The following is a 27,244-nucleotide window of genomic DNA, read 5'->3' as shown; positions in this document are numbered from 1 at the left end:
ACGGGCGGGAGAGTGCGGATGACTCTGCAGCACCGAATGAGAGAACTCCAGGTCCTCCTTTGCCAGGGTATCAAATTTGTAAAAATTTACAAACGTGTTCTCCCCTGACCACGTAGCTGCTCGGCAGAGTTGTAATGCCGAGACCCCTCGGGCAGCCGCCCAAGATGAGCCCACCTTCCTTGCGGAATGGGCCTTAACAGATTTAGGCTGTGGCAGGCCTGCCACAGAATGTACAAGTTGAATTTTGTTACAAAACCAACGAGCAATCGACTGCTTAGAAGCAGGTGCACCCAACTTGTTGGGTGCATACAGTATAAACAGCGAGTCAGATTTTCTGACTCCAGCCGTCCTTTAAATGTATATTTTTAAGGCTCTGACAACGTCCAACAACTTGGAGTCCTTCAAGTCGTCTGTAGCCGCAGGCACTACAATAGGCTGGTTCAGGTGAAACGCTGATACCACCTTAGGGAGAAAATGCGGACGCGTCCGCAGCTCTGCCCTATGTCGAATGGAAAATTAAATAAGGGCTTTTATAAAACAAAGCCGCCAGTTCAGATACTCTCCCGGCCGAAGCCAGGGCCAGTAACATAGTCACTTTCCATGTGAGATATTTCAAATCCACATTCTTTAGTGGTTCAAACCAATTGGATTTGAGGAAATCTAAAACTACATTTAGATCCCACGGTGCCACCTTAGGCACCACAGGAGGCTGTATATGCAGTACTCCTTTGATAAAAATCTGGACCTCAGGGACTGAGGCCAATTCTTTTTGGAAGAATATTGATAGGGCCGAAATTTGAACCTTAATAGATCCCAATTTGAGACCCATAGACAATCCTGATTGCAGGAAATGTAGGAAAACGACCCAGTTGAAATTCCTCCATCGGAGCACTCCGCTGCTCGCACCACGCAACATATTTTCGCCAAATACGGCGATAATGCTTCGCGGTGACTTCCTTCCTTGCCTTTATCAAGGTAGGAATGACTTCTTCTGGAATGCCTTTTCCTTTTAGGATCTGGCATTCAAACGCCATGCCGTCAAACGCAGCCGCGGTAAGTCTTGAAAAAGACAAGGACCCTGCTGAAGCAGGTCCCTTCTCAGAAGTAGAGGCCACGGATCGTCCGTGACCATCTCTTGAAGTTCCGGGTACCAAGTCCTTCTTGGCCAATCCGGAGCCACTAGTCTTACTCCTCTTTGCCGTATAATCCTCAATACCTTTGGTATGAGAGGCAGAGGAGGAAACACATATACCGACTGGTACACCCAAGGTGTTACCAGCGCGTCCACAGCTATTGCCTGCGGATCTCTTGACCTGGCGCAATACCTGTCCAGTGTTTTGTTGAGGCGAGACGCCATCATGTCCACCATTGGTTTTACCCAACGGTTTAATAGCATGTGGAAAACTTCTGGATGAAGTCCCCACTCTCCCGGGTGAAGGTCGTGTCTGCTGAGGAAGTCTGCTTCCCAGTTGTCCACGCCCGGGATGAATACTGCTGACAGTGCTATCACGTGATTCTCCGCCCAGCGAAGGATCCTGGCAGCTTCTGCCATTGCCCTCCTGCTTCTTGTGCCGCCCTGTCTGTTTACATGGGCGACTGCCGTGATGTTGTCCGACTGGATCAACACCGGTCTTCCTTGAAGCAGAGGTTCCGCCTGGCTTAGAGCATTGTAGATTGCTCTTAGTTCCAGAATGCTTATGTGAAGAGACTTTTTCAGGCTCGACCACACTCCCTGGAAATTTCTTCCCTGTGTGACTGCTCCCCAGCCTCTCAGGCTGGCATCCGTGGTCACCAGGATCCAATCCTGCATGCCGAATCTGCGGCCCTCCAATAGATGAGCCTCCTGCAACCACCACAGAAGGGATACCCTTGTCCTCGGCGACAGGGTTATCCGCAGGTGCATCTGAAGATGCGACCCTGACCATTTGTCCAACAGATCCCTTTGCATGGAATCTGCCGAAAGGGATTGCTTCGTAAGAAGCTACCATTTTTTCCCAGGACTCTTGTGCATTGATGTACAGACACCTTTCCTGGTTTTAGGAGGTTCCTGACCAGGTCAGATAACTCCTTGGCTTTTTCTTCGGGAAGAAAAACCTTTTTCTGAACTGTGTCCAGAATCATCCCCAGGAACAGCAGACGAGTTGTCGGCATTAATTGGGATTTTGGAATATTCAGAATCCATCCGTGCTGCTTTAGCACCTCTTGAGATAGTGCTAAACCCATCTCTAGCTGTTCTCTGGACCTTGCCCTTATTAGGAGATCGTCCAAGTATGGGATAATTAATACGCCTTTTCTTCGAAGAAGAAATATTATCTCGGCCATTACCTTTGTAAAGACCCGAGGTGCCGTGGACAAACCAAACGGCAGCGTCTGAAACTGATAGTGACAGTTTTGTACAACGAACCTGAGGTACCCCTGGTGTGAGGGGTAATTGGAACGTGGAGATACGCATCCTTGATGTCCAAGGATACCATAAAGTCCCCTTCTTCCAGGTTCGCTATCACTGCTCTGAGTGACTCCATCTTGAACTTGAACTTCTTTATGTACAGGTTCAAGGACTTCAGATTTAGAATAGGCCTTACCGAGCCATCCGGCTTCGGTACCACAAAAAGAGTGGAATAATACCCCTTCCCTTGTTGTAGAAGAGGTACCTTGACTATCACCTGCTGAGAATACAGCTTGTGAATGGCTTCCAAAACCGTCTCCCTTTCTGAGGGGGACGTTGGTAAAACAGACTTCAGGAAACGGCGAGGTGGCTCTGTCTCTAATTTCAACCTGTACCCCTGAGATATTATCTGCAGGATCCAGGGATTTACCTGCGAGTGAGCCCACTGCGCGCTGTAATTCTTGAGACGACCGCCTACCGCCCCCGAGTCCGCTTGCGAAGCCCCAGCGTCATGCTGAGGCTTTTGTAGAAGCCGGGGAGGGCTTCTGTTCCTGGGAAGGAGCTGCCTGTTGCTGTCTCTTCCCTCGTCCTCTGCCTCGTGGCAGATATGAATAGCCTTTTGCTCTCTTATTTTTAAAGGAACGAAAGGGCTGCGGTTGAAAGGTCGGTGCCTTTTTCTGTTGGGGAGTGACTTGAGGTAGAAAGGTGGATTTCCCGGCCGTAGCCGTGGCCACCAAATCCGATAGACCGACCCCAAATAACTCCTCTACGCATCGCCTGTCCACTGTCGTGTCCATAAAGCTCTTCTGGCCGAAATGGACATAGCACTTACCCGTGATGCCAGTGTGCAGATATCTCTCTGTGCATCACGCATATAAAGAAATGCATCCTTTATTTGTTCTAACGACAGTAAAATATTGTCCCTGTCCAGGGTATCAATATTTTCGATCAGGGACTCTGACCAAACTACCCCAGCACTGCACATCCAGGCAGTCGCAATAGCTGGTCGTAGTATAACACCTGCATGTGTGTATATACCTTTTTGGATATTTTCCATCCTCCTATCTGATGGATCTTTAAGTGCGGCCGTCTCAGGAGAGGGTAACGCCACTTGTTTTGATAAGCGTGTTAGCGCTTTGTCCACCCTAGGAGGTGTTTCCCAGCGCTCCCTAACCTCTGGCGGGAAAGGGTATAAAGCCAATAACTTCTTTGAAATTAGCAGTTTTTTATCGGGGCACCCCACGCTTCATCACACACGTCATTTAATTCTTCTGATTCGGTAAAAACTACTGGTAGTTTTTTCACACCCCACATAATACCCTGTTTAGTGGTACCTGTAGTATCAGCTAAATGTAACATCTCCTTTATTGCCAAAATCATATAACGTGTGGCCCTACTGGAAAATACGGTTGATTCGTCACCTTCACCACCGGAATCAGTGCCTGTGTCTGGGTCTGTGTCGACCGACTGAGGCAAGGGGCGTTTTACAGCCCCTGACGGTGTTTGAGGCGCCTGGACAGGCACTAATTGAGTGTCCGGCCGCCTCATGTCGGCAAACGACTGCTTAAGCGAGTTGACGCTATCCCGTAATTCCACAAATAAAGGCATCCATTCTGGTGTCGACCCCCTAGGAGGTGACATCCTCATATTTGGCAATTGCTCCGCCTCCACACCAATAACGTCCTCATACATGTCGACACACACGTACCGACACACAGCAGACACACAGGGAATGCTCTATACGAAGACAGGACCCACTAGCCCTTTGGGGAGACAGAGGGAGAGTCTGCCAGCACACACCAAAAAGCGCTATATATGACAGGGATAGCCTTATGATTAAGTGCTCCCTTATAGCTGCTTTTATATTAATATATTGCCATTTATTTTGCCCCCCCTCTCTGTTATACCCTGTTTCTGTAGTGCAGTGCAGGGGAGAGACCTGGGAGCCTTCCTGACCAGCGGAGCTGTGACAGAAAATGGCGCCGTGTGCTGAGGAGATAGGCCCCGCCCCTTTTTCGGCGGGCTCGTCTCCCGCTATTTAGTACATTTAGGCAGGGGTAAATATCTCCATATAGCCTCTGGGGCTATATGTGAGGTATTTTTAGCCTTTTTAAAGGTTTTCATTTGCCTCCCAGGGCGCCCCCCCCCCAGCGCCCTGCACCCTCAGTGACTGCCGTGTGAAGTGTGCTGAGAGGAAAATGGCGCACAGCTGCAGTGCTGTGCGCTACCTTAAGAAGACTGCAGGAGTCTTCAGCCGCCGATTCTGGACCTCTTCTTGCTTCAGCATCTGTGAGGGGGCCGGCGGCGTGGCTCCGGTGACCATCCAGGCTGTACCTGTGATCGTCCCTCTGGAGCTTCATGTCCAGTAGCCAAGAAGCCAATCCATCCTGCACGCAGGTGAGTTCACTTCTTCTCCCCTCTGTCCCTCGTTGCAGTGATCCTGTTGCCAGCAGGAATCACTGTAAAATAAAAAACCTAAGCTAAACTCTCTAAGCAGCTCTTTATGAGAGCCACCTAGAATTGCACCCTTCTCGGCCGGGCACAAAAATCTAACTGGAGTCTGGAGGAGGGTCATAGGGGGAGGAGCCAGTACACACCACCTGACCTGTAAAAGCTTTACTTTTGTGCCCTGTCTCCTGCGGAGCCGCTATTCCCCATGGTCCTTTCAGGAACCCCAGCATCCACTTAGGACGATAGAGAAAAGTGTTTGGAATAGAACAAATACACCTCAGGATAAGAGGTGGCAGCATGACACAAGAATTATTGAAGAGTCTCGGATTTTCCTCTTGGATGGACTCCAACAACAGGGACTGAATGAGCATATCAATTATGCAGCATTTTCTTTTTACAGATAGCTGTATCACAAATAAGTTATTATTTGGGAGGTAATATTAGTGAGAGATACAGGAATACAAGAAATATAACAATGTGAGAAGAAAATCTACACACAATAAACAAACAAAACTGATACTTGATAATTACTGAATAAAGGGATGGTCTACAAATCAGTAATCTTTATTTCAGAAAATTTGTTAACACTATTAAAAATGATATAATTCTTAACCTTACACCAGGCATTCCCAACCACGGTCCTCAAGGCACACCAACAGTGCAGGTTTTAGTGATATCCAGGATTCAGCACAGGTGACTTAATTAGTAGCTCAGTTATTTTGATTTAACAATCTGTGTTGCAGCCTGGATATCACTAAAACCTGCACTATTGGTGTGCCTTGAGGTCCGTGGTTGGGAATGCCTGCCTTACACGTATGATTAAAAGGTTTAATAAAATTCACACCTCATGCACTATTAAAAAAAAAACAAAAATAAAAATTATGTATTTCAACACCTCACTTTTTGGTTTCATTGGTTGAGAATTTAAGAAAAAAATATATTTGGGGTTGACTATCAACACAGAAATAACAATATTTATCACTAGTCTGGATTCTTCATAACAATTGTTTATGTATAATATATGAATTTTTTTATTATATTTTATTTTTATTTAGTTATGAGGCAAACACACAATTACCAAGTGACCCTCAATTATCGGGGGATGAGAGAAGAAATCCGACAAAAGTGCTGTCGGGAATCAGCATCGCGGCGGGAAGTAAGTCGGAGAATGCCCGTTCTCCCAACAATTCAACCTGTTAAGTCCGGGAGAACGGGCCTTCGCAGACTTAACTTGAGCTGAATTGAATAGCGACGGGAGCTGACTCCCGGCACTATTCAACTGTCGGTGAATTGAATCGACCTCATAGAATATATATGTCTCTTTATTTGAATCATCTAATACATACTGGCTATGGAAATGAATGCAAAAAGAGCAATATGTAGAACAAGATGTCAAAGTATTGAACCAATGAAAGGCTGAGGCTGGATATTTAACTACCCCCAACCCGGCATTCGGGTTTCCTATGATTCAGCAAGAATGCGAAACGATCGTTAGGAGCCAGACACGTGTATAATGTGCCTGGTTGTTTTAAACCAGGGGTAGCCAATCTTGGTCCTCGAGAGCTACCAACAGTGCACGTTTTCCAGGTCTCACAGAATCACAAGTTGTGATTAGCTCCACCTGTGGATCTTTTCAAATGTGACAGTTAGTAATGACTGCACACGTGCACCTGCATACCTGCCAACAGTTTACATGTAAAAATCAGTACAAATCCGAAAAGGGGGCGCTTTTCCTATACCTTCAATGGAAGTTTGGAGAGCAAAAAATCGGTAGAGACCATAAAAAAAAAAAAAGTTACTGTACCTGACAAAAAGGTACAGTTGGAGGGTATGCACCTGCCAGGAAAACGTGTACTGTTGGTAGCTCTCGAGGGCCAGGGTTGGCTACCACTGTTTTAAACTAACCACCTGTAATATGGGCACAGAACCCTTAACACATGTATAAATGTGATTGCCCAAGTGTTTGTTAGAAGGTAGCATCAATGATATATGCATTAGCATGGACATGAGAACGCTGGAGTGAAGGCTAGCAGTAATAGATGTAATTGTATTTACGTGCAGCTGTCGTGACACGGAGCAGCCACATACGGCGCTCCCAATAAGAAAACTCCTGATCAGATTACAGGGAGAGACCTACATATCACTCAGCACAAAGTAACAGAGATACACAAATGCTGTAGTGAGGGCTAATAGTTAGAAACATCATAGTGTATACGTGTACCTCTCAGCATACGGAACCGCTGCATGCGGGGTCCCTGTCAAAGAGAAACCTCGACTTGATTACAGGGAAAGATCCACACGCGACTTAACTAATATTGGGGATCTTAGTTCACCTGTTATATAAACGTGAGAACGGTAGAGGGATAATACTGCAGTGCAAGCACCGAGGGAGCCTGTATCTTCGGTTACCAGCGCTGGGAATAACATGCACAAACTCCCTTATGATAACCATATGAGACCAGTGTCACAAAAAACGCTACCTAACACATAGTACACATGATACATTAGAGGGTAGCACGGACACGGGACTGATATTATATTTTCATCTATAAACATCTTCCTGTGGCACAGACAAGTGCGGGTGCAGTGCCAATTGTGGCACTGTATATGAAGATAACATCTATTGGGGAGAGAGAGAGAGATACGGTGGCAACCCATGAGAGGATACCGGGAGATATATAGTGGTTGAATACCTCTACCAGACAGGGACATTCATTATAAGCACTATTACTGCATGTGTAAATAGCGCTTATGAGCGTATATAACATACATACATATATACACACACACACACACACAGTTTGCGCATACACTCAATATTGGTGATTATACATGACGAACAATGGTATAGATCATAAATTAATTTAGTTTGATTGATCCCTGTATAAATGCATATGATCATTGACTGTAATAATGATTGATTCAAGGTTTATTATGGTGTAGTGATGCGCATACTACTAAAGCCTATAGATAGTTACATTGAAGAAGTAACATGAATCATTGTAGCTACAGAGAACTGATACATTTGTAACCACTAAATTGTATCTAACTAGAAGAAGTTACTATGACAATAAACGGGTTTTATTAAAGTTACAACATTTGGACACACTACATGAATTAAAACAGACAGAGTAGTTTAGTATTTTATTTTTCACTGTAATCACAAATATCACTTATTTAACTTGCACTATATTTCGGCAGCAGTTTTAATAGAGAAATAAAAGTTAATTTTTAAACTAGTGGTCATTTACCCAAAGGGTACATGACTGAGTAAATATATTAGTTAGAGAGTGCCAAAACAAGGAATACTTTCCTCTTCTTGAGTTGTCCCTACACCGCTAACACACCTGCCTCAGAGGATGCCTACTGAATGTAATAGGTGGTGGTGGTAATGTGAAACAGGTACTGTCTGGCAATGTCAGATATATCCTGAGGCAGTTCTTCCTCTAATGCGTGAACCCATGTTTCACTTCCTTTTGCAGCCCAAGAGGCTGCTATAGTAGGTCTATGTACAGCACCTGTAAGGGAGTAAATAGACTTCAGGCATCCCTCCACACGCTTATCTGTCGTTTCCTTCAATGAGGTGACAGAGGTGACAGGCACTGAACCCATGCTTCAATTCCTTTTGCGGCCCAGGAGGCTGCTATAGTGGGTCTATGTACAGCACCTGTAAGGGAGTAAATAGACTTCAGGCATCCTTCGACACGCTTATCTGTAGGTTCCTTCAGTGAGGTGACAGTTGTGACAGAGTAGATGACACCATGAGACGAGTGACATGGGAATCCGCCGGTGCTGAATTTTCCCACTCGTTACACAACTCAGAGGGGAGAGGATAACGAACTACTATCTTTTTAGATAGGGAGAATTTCTTTCCTGGCGAAGACCAGGGTTCTTGACGTATGTCTACTAAATGGTCCGAATTACCTTCTGACGTTTAAACTTATCAGGTTTCTTAGAAACTGTAGAGGAATCCTCATCATCATCATCATCATCAGTGATCTGTAGGATCTGCTTAATAGCAACCACTGAATCCAGGTCATCAACTTGAAAAGTAGATTCCTCGTCAGAAGCAGCTGTAATCAGTGCCTGACAGGTCAGTATACTCCCCATCCTCATCAGTAGAATCCTCAGAGAGATTAGAAAATTGTGAGGAGGAAGTAGCCAGCTGAGATGACCCCTTCACAAGAGAGTGACTTGGGGTAGGTTTATGTCTAACCAAAGATTGATTCAATTGCTGCAACTGGGTAGACAAATTATATGCCTGAGGCGGATTTACCATAGGGACAATATGTGGTTGTAATGGCACAGGAGGCCCCATAGGGGGCGTAATGCGTATAACAAGCATATTGAGCATAGTTGACAATGCAGCCCAAGGTGGTTCCTGATTGGTTACAGGAGCTGCAGACTGACTGGGAGATGTATGGCACAGTACACAGACCGTCATACAAAGCTTACCCCTCAGGCAAATCCCTGGCGCATGCGCTGCATGATACAGGAGCGTCCATGGATTTCCCGCCCTTAGTGTTAGACATTTTAGTGAATGTAACCGCAGAGCGTATGAGTACGATGCAGCCAGAGTACAATACCAGCGAACAAATTCCCTAGTATGTGACAGCATACACAGTACACAACACCAGCGTCTAAATCCGGTACTATGTGACTGCGTACACATAACACAACACCAACGAATAAATCCGGTATTATGTGACTGAGTACACAGTAGCATACACTTGACGGTAAACACTATGAAGCACTATATATGTACCCTGATGCATCCAGTCCCTTAGGGTACAGAATACAGTGATAGATATAGCTGGGATACACTGAAAGTGAAATCCACACAGCAGATACAGGTACACACAGTCACAGTGACAATGCAGATAATTACAGACAATAAAACGGCACTGAATTAGTATATATATATATATTATATATATATATATATATATATATATATATATATATATATATATATAACAATGCGCGGTCCGAGACAGGATGTATATATCAGAATTCTCGTACAATATATTCTGGTACAGGTACACTTGTTCTTAACTAACGCTGTCTTAATGATGACATGTAGAATACTTAAGTGTCTGTAAAATCACGGCGCTGATGTACAGGCGAATTTACAGAGGAGACCTTGCCCTGCAGTCCCAGAGACCAGTCGCAGCTATTCTTAAAAGATGGCGTCCAGCATCTCAGTCAGGGAGTGAGGCAGCTCCAGGGCGGGAACACCAGCAGTAGATGGCGCCCGGAGCTGAGGGAGTAGCTACAGGTCAAGCACCTTCTCCCCTATGCTGGTCCTCACCACCTGGTACTATGGAGTCTTATTAAAGAGGATATTGATCTATCCGACCTGTACTCCTATGCCCTGGTGGATCTGTTACAGTGTCCACGCCAGCGTCACAGTCCGTCTCCTTAGACTGCAACAGGAACGCGATTTATTGGCGGGTCCCGCCTGGGGGACCCTCTTACCTCCTCCCTTCAGTAGCAGCCACGCGAACCAAGACAGCATCTGTGACCGTGTGCCTACTGCCACAAACACCCGGGAACAGAGCCAGCGGGAGTATGCAACGCCGCTGGGGAGGTGACGGAGCCGCAGCACAGAATGTCACCCTGACATGTAAGTGCTGCGGCCCTTGAATTCTTCTAAAAGCTTCTGCAGGCACAAACTAGAAACGGAGCTCACAGTGCCTGGAGGCGGGGTTATAGAGGAGGCCCCAATGCATCCTGGGACAGTCTAAAGCTTTAGCCTGTTGGTGCCTGGATCAAGACGCATCTCTACACCCCGATGTTTTCCCTGTGGAACCAATGTACCCCGCTGCAGAAATAGAGTTCATTTTACACAATGAAATGTCACCCCCTCCTTCCTCTAAATCAGGCTTGTGAATAAATGCTCTTTCTTAAAATATATTTGAAGGTAGTGATGTTGAGCAGAGACCCTCCCCCTAGATGAATGTCATCATAGCAGTGAAACTAAATTTTCCTACCTGAGGTGGATGCCCTCTGAGGCGTAGGTGGTGGGGGTCGAGATGGTCTGGGAGGCCTGCTGGGTTTAAACCCTCCATTGGACAGAGATGGTGAACTGGTGCCATTGGTTGCACGGTTATCACTGGGACTTGTGCCATCGGTACTATCAACACTGAAACCATGGTAGATAAGACAAAGCTTTGGTTAATTTTCATACATTTCAATACAGCACAGACACTTTAGTAAAATAACAAACAGCGCAACAAGAACACTAGTTGTAAGTTTCTGTGTTCTGTCCTTGGCTTGTTATCTGCATTTAGCTGAATAACCTGTTTTTGGGATTATCATCTGTATAGCCTATTGAATACTCTAATCCCATTGCTGTGGTTGGTTTGTGAATAGTATATACGGGATTTATCAACTCTTTAAGAGCATAACTAGGTTATTATAATATTAAAACAGTAGTTACTTTTAGAGAAATTAACTGTTCTGAAAATGGATTTATCTAAGCCACGAGTTTGCAATACCAGTTTTGGTAAGCACATTTAGATGCAGTGTACGCGCTGTTTTGAATTTATAAATCATGCAACATTCTGGGGATATACAAATGGTCAAGTCTTTATGAAGTTATCACATATGCATATAGAAATTATTGTCTAAATCAGAAATTGTATAACCGGCTGCATCTCTGTAGCCAACTAAATGACCACTTCTCTAACAGACCAGAAAGAAGAGTAATTTGTACCACTAGAGGTTCTGGAAGACTAAGGACTGTAGATCATGCACTATGACCATCTACAGCTGTCCCTTTATATAATTTATATTTTCTGTTTTCACGGATTATAAAAGTAAAATTGCATTTTGATGCCAGAAGAGCCATCTAATACGATAGCCAGTCTCAGAACAGAAGCGCTAGTGAAAAAGGTATAAATGACTTTCCCAGAGGAGATTAGTATCAGTCTCTGCAGTGTTTGCCCAAGAACAGAGTTGGGATCCCGGCTGAAACTATTATAAACCGTCCTTAACGTGTTTCACCGCCTGCAAAAATGTGTCAGTGGCTTCCTCAGAAGGTACATTTCCTCTGGAAACGGCTGCTATACAGGATTGCACCAGCAGCTGGGAGGTGAACTATCTGCTATTGCCTATCTGCTTGTGTGTCGTCTTAAAAGGACAAAGGAGCTGTTCAAGTTGCTTGTACCAATTACTAACCATACTAAACATACCTGGCCAGGAATGTATACAGGAGTTGGTAAACATGCAGTGCTTTAATAACTACTAACCTAAGAGTATGCGTCCACTTACATCTAGTCTCCCTGCACATTAAACAGCTATTCTAGTCACAACAGGCCAAGGTATGTCTCGGGGGTGTGGTTCATCAAATCGACAGTATCTAGGTCGACAATGTTTAGGTCGACACTATAGGTCGGCAGTCACTAGGTCGACATGGATGGAAGGTCGACAGGGTTTCTAGGTCGACATGTGCTAGGTCGACAGATCTAAAGGTCGACATGAGGATTTTTTTTTTTTGTGTCGTTTTCTTCGTAGAGTGACCGGGATCCCAAATTAGTGCACAGAGTCCCCTCGCATGGCTCGCTTCGCTCGCCATGCTTCGGGCATGGTGCCTTCGCTTGGCACAGATTACCGTTCCAATCGTAGTCCACGTGGATCGTCAAGTATGAAAAAATTCAAAAAAAGAAAAAAAAAATGTGAAAAACTCATGTTGACCTTTAGACCTAGCACATGTCGACCTAGAAACACTGTCGACCTTCCATCCATGTCGACCTAGTGACTGTCAACCTATAGTGGTCGACCTAAACATTGTCGACCTAGATACTGTCGATCTTCAGACAGGATCCCATGTCTCGGCAGCATTGAGCGTCTTTACACGTACCATTTCATTTTCAGTTACAGAAGCACAGAGAATATAGGCATTCTGCACATCATTTTAATCAGCATGAGCTGCTTGTGTGTCCTATTTGCATAGCGATGCGAATAAGATGTATTTTCGGGAAAGGGGGGGGGGGGGGGGGTTGATATTTACTGATAAATCCATTTCTCTGAATCCACTCGGTAACACTGGAGAACTAGACAGCTGGGGTGTGAAGGATGCAGACCGGAGGTAGCACAACGTAATAAAAAAAATTATGCATAGCTGGCTCCTCACCCTTCACACACCCCCATCCATCCAGTTTGAAAAATTGACTGAGAGAAAAGAGGGAACATTAAAAGATCAATGCCATACGGGAAGGAACCAACCATACTACAACGTCAAACAGCAACCAAGAACTATTAACACCTTTACCAAACTGTTTTAACCAATTTTACCAGAACTCGCAGGCTGACAGCACAGAGGAGGGAGTTTAGAGTCCCTGAGTGTATTCAGAGAAATGGATTTATCGGTAGGTACCAAAATCCTCTTTTCTCTCTCATCCTCTAGGGGACTTTGGAGAACTTGACAGCTGGGGACGTCCCACAGATACTCCATGGGCGGGAGTGCTGTCTGAGGCCTGAAGAACCAAACGTCCAAAATTTGCATCCCTAGATGCAAACGTATCAAACTTGTAGAAACGAGATAACGTGTATGCTGACGACCACGTTACAGCTCTGCAAAGTTGGGTAATGGAAGCTCCTCTAGCCGCAGCCAAGGATGCCCCTACTGATTGGGTGGTATGAGCACCTACCCGAAACGGAACTCTCTTACAAGAAATATATGCCTGTTTGATGGTAAATCGTATCCACCTGGCCAAGGTTTATTTTACGACCGGCCAACCCCTCCTGGGTTCATCAGAGTACAAACAAAGCGATTATGTAGCCTGTACGTAGACCCGTAGGGCTCTGACCACATCCAAGGAGAGGTCCCCCTCTGACAATCCTTGGAATCAGGGGACCACAATCGGCTGGTTTATGTGGGAATGGACTTTTACATGACCGGATAATCAAAAGAGAAGAGAGATGACCTGGCGCCTATTAACCAGCCAAAATACCTGCAGCTTATGCAGTAGGTATACTCAACCCACAAACAGACAAAAATGTTTAGAAAAAGAAAGTGAAAAAGCGCTGATGAGGTTAATAATTAGTTTTTTTTTTTTTTTTTTTAAATCTTTACCACATACGGGAGCCAGTCCATACATGGAGATCAGCGCCGCACGGCTGCACACAGCGGTCACACTGTATCCTCAGTCAGCACACGGGAGTCAGCTCATTCATTCAGACCAGTTTTACTGGTCACACACAGTGGTAACGCTGAACTTTTACAGCCAGCGGGATTTCCTGCCCAAAGGAGTTACTCCAGGAGTTTTACCTATGCTGGGGCACCTTACGCAATTGGACATTGTCATCTACCTCTGGAAATGGCCAACATCTAACGAATGAATAGCACCAGTGGCCGGGAGGAGCTTTGCTACCAATACACAGGACAGCGGTAATATATATGCTATTGATCTTTTTTCTGCATGCTGATCACTCTGCTCTCAGAAGTGCAGTACTCCCGACTTTAATTGTTTCAGCGGGTGTAGTACTGCTGACCGGCGGTCAGCTTACCGACGCTGGGATCCCGGCAGCATACCGACGCCGGGATCCCGGCGGGGAGGGGAGAGTGCAGCAAGCCCCTTGCGGGCTCGCTGCGCTCGCCACGCTGCAAGCTCGGTCGCCACGGGTTCTATTCCCACTCTATGGGTGTCGTGGACACCCACGAGTGGAAATAGTCCCTGTTGGTCGGCATACCGACCATCGGGATAGTGAGCCGTCGGGCTGGTGGAGGAGGTCATGTGACTGTCGGTCAGCTGACCGGCGGTCACATGAATACCACCCGTTTCAGCGATAGGATGCTTTCTTCATATGCTGACTTCTAACATCAATATTCAGAGTTTTTGCAGTACTACTCAATACTACTAACTGTTCTCATCATATCTTACTAAATCTCCATTGGATACATCTGCTCTAACAAGCACGATTATGGTCTTTTTTGTGCTCTCTATTTGAAGAGTGGTCCAAATCTACCATTTAGGTCTTATGGACCGGAACTGAGAATTATAGGAGATAGATAGATTGATAGATCTATTTGTGATTATTGTGGTTTTACGGGCAGCCGATACAGATTTATAGTATTGTATAGATTGAGATGTTGTGCTTTTTCATTAGTAATTTAAAAAAAATATATAAAAATAAAACCTAATATTATTAGCCTCTTAACAGCACTTTTTCACTTTCTTTTTCAAAACATTTTTACATGACAGGGCACCTAACCCGTCTTGCTGATGCTAAAGCAAGGAGCAGGACTGCTTTCCAGCTCATATTTTAGATACGGCCTTTCCAAAGGCTCGGAAACTGCCGATCACAAATTCTAGCACCAAATTTAGATCCCACAGATCCGTGGGTGGGCGAAAAGGTGGCTGTATTCTCAACACACCCTGTAAAAATGTCTGGACCAAATGCAAGGACGCCAAACATTGCTGGAAAAGGATTGAGAGGACCGAGACCTGTACCTTCAAAAGAACCCAATCTCAAACCACCATCCAAACCCTTTTGGAGAAACCTCAACAGTCTAGTAAGACGGAACTCTCTGGGGTTCCAACCCCTAGGCTGGCACCAGTCCGTGTACTTCTTCCAGATTCTATAGTAATGTGTGGCCATGACTGGCTTCCTTGTCGCTAACAAGGAAGGAATAGCTGATTCCGGGATACCCCCATCTCTTAGTATCCTGGTCTCAAGAACTACGCCGTCAAATGTAGACTGTTCAGGTGTAAAGGAACGGGCCTTGTGACAACAGGCCTCCCTCTGCGGCAGTTTTCAAGGATCTTCCGCCAGGAGTCCCCTCAGGTCCGAGTACCAACTTCTGTGAGGCCAGTCTCTTTCCCGTTTCACCTTTTTCAACACTCTTGATAACAGGGGAAACGGCAGGAAGATGTACACCAGTTTGTATGTCCAGGGAATTGCCAGGGCATCCACTACCTCTGCTGCTGGATCCTGTGTCCTGGCCACATATCTTGGCAGCTGATGGTTGTTCCGAGAGACAATTAGGTCTGTCTTGGTAGATCCCACCTTCTTACCACTGCATCGAATACTTGTGGGTGTAGATACCACTCCCCTGGATGCATACCTTGACGACTGAAGTAGTCTTCTTCCCAATTGTCCACTTCTGGAATGAAGACTGCCGTCAGGATTATGTTGCGCTTTTCTGTCCAAGACAGAATCCTTGTGGCCTACTTTAAAGTCATGCTGCTTCTTTTTCCTCCCCGACGGTTTAGGTATGCTGTCGCAATCATATTGTCTGACTGCAACTCTCACATGCTGAGCCCATACTAGGTCTTCCGCCAGAAGGGATGCGGTCAAGATCCCGCCGGATGGAATCCCGGCGGTCGAAATACCGACACCGGAATCCTGAACGGCACAATCCCGACATATTCTCCCTCCGTGGGTGTCCACGACACCCATAGAGAGAGAATATAATAGTGTGCCGAGCGTAGCGAGGCACCGTGCCCGCAGCGCGGCGAGCCCGCAAGGGGCTGTGTTCCGCTTGCCACCCCTGTCGGGATTCTGCTGGTCGGTATTCCGGTGTCGGTATTTTCGACCGCCGGGATCCTGTCCAGCGGGATTTCGTACTGATCCCCGCCAGAAGAGCATTGTAAATGGCTCTTAGTTCCAGTACATTTATTGGAAGACTACTCTCCTGCAGTGACCATCTTCCCTGAAACGGATGGCTGTCCAGTAGTGCTACCCATCCTCTGAGACTGGCATCGGTTGTCAAAATCTTCCAATACCAGATTCCAAACCTCTTTCCCGCCGTTAAATTCTTCACCAACAAATTAACGAGGTCATGGCTTGGGGCGACAAGTGAATCCTTCGGTGAAGTAGTAAATACATGCCTTCCCACTTGAGCAATCAGATTCAGCTGAAAGGGTCTGGAATGTAGTCTGCCGTATTGGATTGCTTCGAAGGATGCTACCAACTTTCCTAGAACCTGACGTATCATTTCCTTGATGTCTCGAATCTTGCCTTCTGGGAGAAACACTCATTTTTATTGTATCTAAAATGAAACCCAGGAATTGGATCCTCTGCGTCGGTTGCAGATTGTATTTTTTTTAAATTCACGATCCAGCCGTGACGAACCAGAAACTGATGAGTGATCGGAGCATCCCGGATCAACTGGTCCTGAGAGCGAGCTTTGATAAGAAGGTCGTCCAGATAAGGTATTATTGTTACCCCTAACGATCTCAATTTCACTACCATGATCTTTGTGAAGACTCTTAGGGTGATGATAGGCCGAACGGTAAAGCTCTGAATTGGTAATGAGTCTTGCCACCTGCAAACCGTAAATAGGCTTGGTGCGGGGTCCAAATTAGGACATTGAGGTACACGTCCTTTATGTCCATGGACACCATGTACTCCCGTTGCTCCAGTCCCGCAATAACTGACTGTATTGATTCCATCTTGAATCTGTAAACAGTCAGGAATTGATTTAAGACGTTTAAATTGAGGATTGGCCTGACGGACACATCCGTTTTCGGCACTATAAAAAGATCTGAATACAATCCCGTACCTCTTTGATAAGTCAGGACAGGCATAATTACTACCGTCTAAAGTAACTTTTGAATAGCCGTGTCTAATGCCCTCGCTCTTTGAGGGCACAGAGGAAGGCCTGTCGTAAAGAACTGACTGAGGTCAATATCTCGTGATACAGGGGACAAAGCAGCGTCTGCTAGCTGCTGCACTTCAACAATGACCAGTATTCGCATGTTATATTTTGAATGTTCTCCAAACCTTACAATAGACTTTGCATGTAACATCAATCAATGCCTGTAAAGACCCCATTTTTCATCTTTAGCACCCTTTTAATCTCCATAAAAGAATGCCTCTCTGGACATGTATGAAAGACTGGCTCCTGGTGTAAGAGATTAACGTGCCGAGGTAGAGTCCCCGGACATTCTTGAAACATTAGTTTAGTTGTTGCAAACCATGGCCTCCGAGGCCAGAAGGGCAGACTTGCTATAATCTGGACTTTCTCACTATTTTCTTCATGAGTCTTGCAATTAACAGAAACGTCTGTTAAAAATCAGCTAAGTGTGACAGTGTACCACAAACTGAATATCCACGTGAGAGAAGAGAGCATCTTCTGTCTCTGCATTGCAGTGCCTCTTTAGTTTTATGTTGTGACTTGACGCCATGAGGTCCACCTGTGGTTCTCCAAATTGTTGGACTTACTGCTGAAAAAAACTCCTTGTTATTCTGTGTGTAATTTGTGGTGACTGAGGAAGTATGCTAGTTGATTTTATTTGCCTGCCCCATGCAGGGCTGTTATGGATCCTAAGTTTCTCTCGGCCCATACCATAAATGGCATGATCTCTCATCATATTTCTGCTTCTATTTTCAGAAGTACCTCTATCACTATAGGAGCAACATGCTGGATTGCGTAGTATACTGCCCTTGCTTTGAGGGCATTTATGTGTAAATATTATCTTGCTGTGTGTCTATAGATCTTGTACTATTTGGTTTTCTAAACGAGCTCCCCATCTGCTGAGACTGGAGTATATTGTCAAAATTTTCCACTGGGGTTCTGAAATCACCACCCCTTCTTTCAGCATCCATACATGCAGTAATACAGATTGGTGCATCCTTAGACGTCACGATCCGTCGCACCACCAAAACTTGCACAAGCTCTAAAGCAGATGCAGTTTCTCCGTCCATGTATGGCCTCCTACGTGAGCTTTTAAGGAACGGTGCACACAACCATTTGCAACGACACATCCGTAACCCACCCATAACACGGACCATCTCTGTGTGTGCTAAGACATATTTACTGTTACTGCTCAGGAACGCTCACTACATTTTCAGTGAGCCTGAAATTAGAAGAGAGACTCTGTATGTGTAGTAGCCAAAAATTGCTCCACTATGCCCAACATCAGCAGTGCCTACATCTCTGAATCCATCCTATCTTGTAATCCAAGGTCTGGATTTTTACACTGGTTCTTGTGAATTGGATGCTTTGTCTGCCTTGGAATCTATGTGCATTGTCACTAGTCATAGCTGCTGAGACAGAACTCAATGGCTTTTGCGTTGATTGCATTTCTTATGGATGACCATGGATGGATAAATCAATCACCCACGGAGCCTTGATATGCACTGCGTCTGGACTTCTCTGTGTATGTCATCCAGGTACGGTCAAGCGGCTATACTTATTCTTTCAGTGACACTATAAGAACTACCACTTTAAGGATTGAAGTTATTTATTCCATCTTCAAATGCTGGGTTTTTAGAAATCTGTTGAGGCATTTTAAATTCAAAACTTACCTATACTAAGAGCGGCCTTTACTAAAAAACGCTTTTTCTTTGGAGGGGAGATACTATGGACATTAACATCTGAATATGACACTAAATTGTCTTCTTAAGAGCTCTGTATTGGGAGTCCTTTGGATTTTGGATTCCGTCTTCCACAGGTAGTGTGGAATTATGCCTCTGAGGAAAGCCATTACGTATTTCCGAATTGTCTGTATATCCTTCTGTGAAAAAGACTGAAAGGGATGTCTACAACTGTTTCCCTGATATGGTTCAGAGTATTGATAACTATGGTGACCAGATCTTATCCCTCTCAGATGTGGTCTAGATGATACTGGTTGAGGAAAAAATAAGATTTTAAACCTACCGGTAAATCTTTTTCTCGTAGTCCGTAGAGGATGCTGGGGACTCCGTAAGGACCATGGGGATAGACGGGCACCTTAAGAAAGACTTTGGATCTAAGTGTGCACTGGCTCCTCCTTCTATGCCCCTCCTCCAGACCTCAGTTAGAGAAACTGTGCCCAGAGGAGACGGACAGTACGAGGAAAGGATTTTAGTTAATCCGAGGGCAAGATTCATACCAGCCACACCGTATAACTTGTGATATACTATCTAGTTAACAGTATGAAAAAACAACATAGCATCGGTCCAAAACCGATGAAACTATAACATAACCCTTATGTAAGCAACAACTATATACAAGTCTTGCAGAAGTAGTCCGCACTTGGGACGGGCGCCCAGCATCCTCTACGGACTACGAGAAAAAGATTTACCGGTAGGTTTAAAATCTTATTTTCTCCAACGTCCTAGAGGATGCTGGGGACTCCGTAAGGACCATGGGGATTATACCAAAGCTCCCAAACGGGCGGGAGAGTGCGGATGACTCTGCAGCACCGATTGAGCAAACAGGAGGTCCTCCTCAGCCAGGGTATCAAACTTATAGAACTCTGCAAAGGTGTTTGACCCCGACCAAGTAGCAGCTCGGCACAGCTGTAGTGCAGAGACCCCTCGGGCAGCCGCCCAAGAAGAGCCCACCTTCCTAGTGGAATGGGCCTTAACCGATTTTGGTAACGGCAATCCTGCCGTAGAATGCGCCTGCTGAATCATGTTACAGATCCAGCGAGCAATAGTCTGCTTTGAAGCGGGAGCGCCAACCTTGTTGGCTGCATACAGGACAAACAGTGCTTCTGTCTTCCTGACTCTAGCCGTTCTGGCCACGTAAATTTTCAAAGCCCTGACCACATCAAGGGACTCGGAATACTCCAAATCACGACAATAGGTTGGTTCATATGAAAAGATGAGACCACTTTAGGTAGGAATTGAGTACGGGTCCGCAATTCCGCCCTATCCATATGGAAAACCAGATAGGGGCTTTTATGTGATAAAGCCGCTAATTCCGAAACTCGCCTAGCCGAAGCCAAGGCTAACAACATGACCACCTTCCAAGTGAGATATTTCAACTCCACCGTTTGAAGTGGTTCAAACCAATGTGACTTAAGGAAACTTAACACCGCGTTAAGGTCCCAAGGCGCCACCGGAGGTACAAAAGGAGGCTGAATATGCAGTACTCCCTTCACAAACGTCTGTACTTCTGGGAGAGAGGCCAATTCCTTTTGAAAGAAAATGGATAAGGCCGAAATCTGAACCTTAATAGATCCTAATTTTAGGCCCAAAATCACTCCAGTTTGTAGGAAGTGAAGAAAACGGCCCAGATGGAATTCTTCCGTAGGAGCATTCCTGGCCTCACACCAAGAAACATATTTTCGCCATATTCGGTGATAATGTTTTGATGTCACGTCCTTCCTAGCCTTTATTAGTGTAGGAATGACCTCATCCGGAATACCTTTTTCCGCTAGGATCCGGCGTTCAACCGCCATGCCGTCAAACGCAGCAGCGGTAAGTCTTGGAACAGACAGGGCCCCTGTTGCAACAGGTCCTGTCTTAAAGGAAGAGGCCACTGATCTTCTGTGAGCATCTCCTGCAGATCAGGATACCAGGTCCTTCGTGGCCAATCTGGAACAAAGAGGATTGTTCTCACTCCTCTTTTTCTTATTATTCTCAACACCTTGGGTATGAGAGGAAGAGGAGGAAATACATAGACCGACAGGAACACCCACGGTGTCACTAGGGCGTCCACAGCTACCGCCTGAGGGTCTTTTGACCTGGCGCAATACCTTTGTAGCTTTTTGTTGAGACGGGACGCCATAATGTCTATCTGGGGCAGTCCCCACTGACTTGCAGTCTGCGCGAAGACTTCCTGATGAAGTCCCCACTCTCCCGGATGTAGGTCGTGTCTGCTGAGAAAGTCTGCTTCCCAGTTGTCCACTCCCGGAATGAACACTGCTGACAGTGCGCTTACATGATTCTCCGCCCGGGGAAGAATTCTGGTGGCTTCCGCCATCGCCACTCTGCTCCTTGTGCCGCCTTGGCGGTGTACATGAGCTACTGCGGTGACGTTGTCTGACTGGATCAGAACTGGTTGGTCGCGAAGTAATGCCTCCGCTTGACGTAGGGCATTGTATATGGCCCTCAGTTCCAGGATGTTGATGTGGAGACAAGTCTCTTGACTTGACCAAAGACCTTGGAAATTTCTTCCCTGTGTGACTGCTCCCCAACCTCGGAGGCTCGCGTCCGTGGTCACCAGGATCCAGTCCTGAATGCCGAACCTGCGGACCTCTAGGAGGTGAGCACTCTGCAGCCACCACAGGAGAGATACCCTGGCTCTGGGGGACAGGGTGATCCGCTGATGAATTTGTAGATGTGACCTGGACCACTTGTCCAGTAGGTCCCATTGGAAAGTCCTCGCATGGAACCTGCCGAAGGGAATGGCTTCGTATGATGCCACCATCTTTCCCAGGACTCGAGTGCAGTGATGCACTGACACCTGTTTTGGCTTCAATAAGTTCCTGACCAGAGTCATGAGTTCTTGAGCTTTTTCTGTCGGAAGAAAAACCCTTTTCTGGTCTGTGTCCAGAATCATGCCCAAGAAGGTCAAACGAGACGTAGGATTCAGCTGCGACTTTGGAATATTGAGAATCCAGCCGTGTTGCTGTAACACCTTCAGTGAAAGTGATACGCTGTTCAGCAATTTCTCCCGTGATATCGCTTTTATGAGGAGATCGTCCAAGTATGGGATAATTGTGACACCCTGCTTTCGCAGGAGCACCATTATTTCCGCCATTACCTTGGTGAAAATCCTCGGGGCCGCGGAAAGCCCAAACGGCAACGTCTGAAATTGGTAATGACAATCCTGTACCGCAAATCTCAGGTACGCCTGATGAGGAGGATATATGGGAACATGCAGGTATGCATTGTTTATGTCCAGAGATACCATAAAATCTCCCCCTTCCAGGCTGGCGATGACCGCTCTGAGCGATTCCATTTTGAACTTGAACCTTTTCAAGTATAGGTTCAGGGATTTTAAATTCAAAATGGGTCTGAACGAACCGTCCGGTTTCGGGACCACAAACAGAGTTGAGTAGTATCCCTTCCCTCTTTGAACCAGGGGAACCTCGACCACCACTTGTTGAAGACACAATTTGTGAATCGCATGTAACACTAACTCCCTATCTAGGGGAGAAGTCGGTAGCGCCGATTTGAAAAACCGGCGAGGGGGCACCTCTTCGAACTCCAGCTTGTATCCCTGAGAAACAATTTCTATTGCCATGGGATCCACCTGTGAGTGAACCCAGATGTGGCTGAAAAGTTGAAGACGTGCCCCCACTGGAGCGGACTCCCTCAGGGGAGCCCCAGCGTCATGCGGTGGATTTTGCAGAGGCCGGGGAGGACTTCTGTTCCTGGGAACTAGCTGTGTTGTGCAGCTTTTTCCCTCTGCCCTTACCTCTGGCAAAAAAGGACGATCCACGTACTCTTTTGCTTTTATTTGAACGAAAGGACTGCATTTGATAATGAGGCGCTTTCTTAGGTTGTGAGGGAACATAAGGCAAAATATTCGATTTACCTGCCGTAGCTGTGGAGACGAGGTCCGAGAGGCCTTCTCCAAATAATTCCTCACCCTTGTAAGGTAAAAACTCCATATGCCTCTTTGAGTCGGCATCACCTGTCCACTGTCGGGTCCATAAGACTCGACTAGCAGAAGTAGACATAGCGTTTATTCTGGAACCCAGTAAACTAATGTCTCTTTGAGCATCCCTCATATATAAGGCAGCATCTTTTATATGCCCTAGGGTGATTAAAATGGTATCCTTATCTAGGGTCTCAATTTCCGCTGATAAGGAATCTGTCCATGCTGCTACAGCACTACAAACCCAGGCCGACGCAATTTCCGGTCTGAGTATCGTGCCAGAATGTGTGTAAATGGACTTCAAGGTAACCTCCTGCTTGTGGTCAGCAGGATCCTTGAGGGTAGCCGTATCTTGGGATGGCAGCGCTATCTTTTTTGATAAGCGTGTCAATGCTTTGTCTACCCTAAGGGAGGATTCCCACCGTATTCTGTCCTTTGGCGGGAAAGGATACGCCATAAGAATCCTTTTGGGAATCTGCAGTTTTTTGTCTGGAGTTTCCCAAGCTTTTTCGCATAATTCGTTCAGCTCATGTGAGGATGGAAAGGTAACCTCAGGCTTCTTTCCTTTATACATGTGTACCCTCGTGTCAGGGACAGGGGGTTCCTCTGTGATATGCAAAACATCTTTTATTGCAATAATCATATATCGAATACATTAGCCACTTTTGGCTGTAATTTTGCATCATCGTAGTCGACACTGGAGTCTGAATCCGGGTCGGTATCTGTGTCAACTGTTTGGGATAGTGTGCGCCTCTGAGACCCCGAAGGACTCGGCGACATTGGGACAGACATGGTTTGACTCCCTGACTGTTACCTAGCCTCAGCTTTGTCTAATCTTTTGTGCAATAAATTTACATTCCACATATCCATCCAGTCAGGTGTCGGCGCTGCCAACGGAGACCTTACATTCATACACTCCCCCCTCCTCCTTAGGTGAGCCTTCAACCTCAGACATGTCGACACACGCATACCGACACCACACACACACACACACACACACACAGGGAAGCTCTTTTCTGAAGACAGGTTCCCCACCAGGCCCTTTGGAGAGACAGAGAGAGAGTATGCCAGCACACACCCCAGCGCTATATGACCCAGGAAAAACACAATGTTTACCCAGTAGCGCCTTTATGTATGTATATGCGCCAATTATGTGCCCCCCCCCCCCCTCTTGAAAATCCTCCGTCACCGTGAGTAAGCAGGGGAGAGTCCGGGGAGCTTCCTCTCAGCGCTGTGCTGTGGAGAAAATGGCGCTGGTGAGTGCTGAGGGAGAAGCCCCGCCCCCTCGGCGGCGGGCTTCTGTCCCGCTCAAAATTCTTAAAAACATGGTGGGGGCTCTTTATATACATGTACAGTGCCCAGCTGTACATGTATATATGTACTTTTGCCACAGGAGAGGTTTATATTGCTGCCCAGGGCGCCCCCCCTGCGCCCTGCACCCTTACAGTGACAGATGTGTGTGAGGTGAATGGGAGCAATGGCGCACAGCTTCACTGCTGTGCGTTACCTCTATGAAGATCAAGATGTCTTCTGCCGCCTCTGAAGTCTTCTTTTCTTCTCATACTCCCCCGGCTTCTATTTTCCGGCTCTGCGAGGAGGGCGCGGCGCGGCTCTGGGACGGACGGCGAGGACGAGACCTGCGTACTAATCCCTCTGGAGCTAATGGTGTCCAGTAGCCTAAGAAACAGAGCCTTGAAACTCAGAGAAGTAGGTCTGTTTCTCTCTCCTCAGTCCCTCGATGCAGGGAGTCTGTTGCCAGCAGGCTACCTGAAAATAAAAAACCTAACTAAAATACTTTCTGACAGGAAACTCAGGAGAGCTCCCTGAAAGCAGCCAGTCTCCACTGGGCACAGTATCAAACTGAGGTCTGGAGGAGGGGCATAGAGGGAGGAGCCAGTGCACACCCAGATCCAAAGTCTTTTTTAAGGTGCCCATGTCTCCTGCGGAGCCCGTCTATCCCCATGGTCCTTACGGAGTCCCCAGCATCCTCTAGGACGTTAGAGAAACTAGTCTTCTAGTTGACATAATTGGTTTAATTTTTTTTTTTTTTACCATATCCAGCCTTTTACCAAAAAGAACAGCCTATTCAACAGGTAATCAGACTATTTTGGTACTGTTGTTCTATTGATCAAGACCGTAACCATAAAGCCCTTATGGCTACAACAGTAAAGGAAACCTCTCTGGCTGCCAATGTAATTGTGTATTAGAAAGCTTGACACGCAAAACCTACATCTTCTTTGATTACCTCCCTGTCTTCTTGACTATCTACTGTGAAAGACTAAATAAAAAAATAAAAAATACAAAGGAAGGTAGGGAAGAGTTAGTGTCAGTACTTTTCCTGACACCTCTGGAGTAGAGGATTTAACCCATTAATCATGACTGCCATGGAGTCTGAAAAGTGCTTTTGATAGGAAAAAACAAAAACAAAAAACCTGTAGCTGCATTGTCCAGTTGAAGCCCTATTCAGAGAGTGATTGGTGAGTGTAAAGTATGTAACACATGATAATATACTAATAATGATAGTTGAGGAGTACTAATAATGTTGGTAGTGTAGTGGTATGGTACAGGCCAGGGATAAGTGAGGATTACTTATAATGTAGGTAAAGCATGGGTGAGTATACGCAGCATTGTGCATTAGTTATTGAAGAACCCTTAACAATGAAATCATGTATTGCATTTATTTAATTGCACTACTATCATATTATCCAGAAACTAATCAATAAGTAATCAATTACTTGTTGGCAGAAGTGGTCACTGTTCACATTTGCCACTTATAAAAACATCAAATTCTAACAAGAGAAAATAGGAGTCACAATCGGAGTCGAAGGTAAGGATTCCACATTCCTGGTTTGGGCCAGGATAATTTATGTGTGATTAAAAGTGTGGCGTGTGTCAGGTTATTTAAAATCACATCTGACCAACATGTCAAGGTAAAAAGGTGGGGCATAGAGAATCACATCACAGCCCTGCCTCCTGTGGTTTAATGCCCAGAATTACAGCACTATGTCGCAAACGGGTTCACTACGGCTGGCCGGCGGTCGGGCTCCCGGCGCCCAGCATACCGGCACCGGGAGCCCGACCGCCGGCTGACCGACAGTGTGGCGAGCGCAAATGAGCCCCTTGCGGGCTCGCTGCGCTCGCCACGCTACGGGCACGGTGGCGCGCTACGCGCGCCACACTATTTTATTCTCCCTCTATGGGGGTCGTGGACCCCCACGAGGGAAAATAAGTGTCGGTATGCCGGCGGTCGGGCTCCCGGCGCCGGTATACTGAGCGCCGGGAGCCCGACCGCCGGCATACAGAAGACCACCCGTCGCAAACATGTAGACACATTTACTACAGGAAAGTAATCGGTACTCTCACAATTAAAAGTAGAAAAAAGTCAACAGCTCCAGGTGGCATGCATACACAAACTGTACTACAGGTAGTAGTTATACACCAATAACTGCTAGCAGAAATACAAATAGAGCAAAACAAAAACAGACTAGATGGACACATAGAATATTTTACGCTGTCAAGATCTATTTTTCCTTAGGTTTTAGATTTCCCAAAAAAAATTTATCTCACATTTTGGTGAGGTATTGTAATTGTTTAGATCGCTTTCCATCAGACTGTTTCCCCTGGATCTACACTTCAATCATAACCTTTATCATTATCTAGACATAATGCGATCTCAATCTTTGTTATCTGTAAATGTAGCTTTGTGCTTAAGAATTACCTGGCAGGAGTTAATTCCGTCTGTGTTCTGTAACTTTCTGTGGAACCTACAAGAGAATATGTTACTTTTAAAAACTGGTAGAGAATACATGTACTATTATGGAACAAGGTTAAATTTGGGCTACAGAATTCACCTCATTAAAACTTTTTTCTGACCCTTCGCTTCCAAACTTGTATTTGCTTACTTTTATCTCCAAGGTGTAGTACATGGAAATCCTTGGTCTCTTCTTAGAAGTAGTGGAAGAAGGAGAGGACTTGGGACCCTTCTACTGCCTCAATACAGATCAGTTCTTTATCTTGCCAAGGACATACCTTACTCCTGATGGCTTATGTAAATTTGGAGATCTACTTCTAATGCTGGGTACACACTCAATAGTCCAAATGTACCCAGCATGACATCAGGGGCGACATGACCGATGGGG

The 27,244-nt window shown here is 45.9% G+C and overlaps 1 protein-coding gene across 1 annotated transcript in view; it reads right to left on the bottom strand.

Moving 5' to 3' along the window:
- Window positions 1–27,244, bottom strand: part of ITCH (itchy E3 ubiquitin protein ligase) — a 287,604-nt gene that overhangs the window by 141,712 nt on the left and 118,648 nt on the right. The window contains exons 6-7 of the mRNA XM_063963188.1: window positions 26,824–26,869; window positions 10,831–10,982 (exon numbers count right to left, since the gene is read on the bottom strand). Of these exons, the coding sequence (XP_063819258.1) occupies window positions 10,831–10,982; window positions 26,824–26,869 (198 nt within the window). The remainder of the gene's footprint in view (window positions 1–10,830; window positions 10,983–26,823; window positions 26,870–27,244) is intronic.

The sequence above is a fragment of the Pseudophryne corroboree genome, chromosome 3 (assembly GCF_028390025.1).
Source record: "Pseudophryne corroboree isolate aPseCor3 chromosome 3, aPseCor3.hap2, whole genome shotgun sequence".
NCBI lineage: Eukaryota > Metazoa > Chordata > Amphibia > Anura > Myobatrachidae > Pseudophryne > Pseudophryne corroboree.
This window is presented reverse-complemented; position numbering and strand designations above follow the sequence as displayed.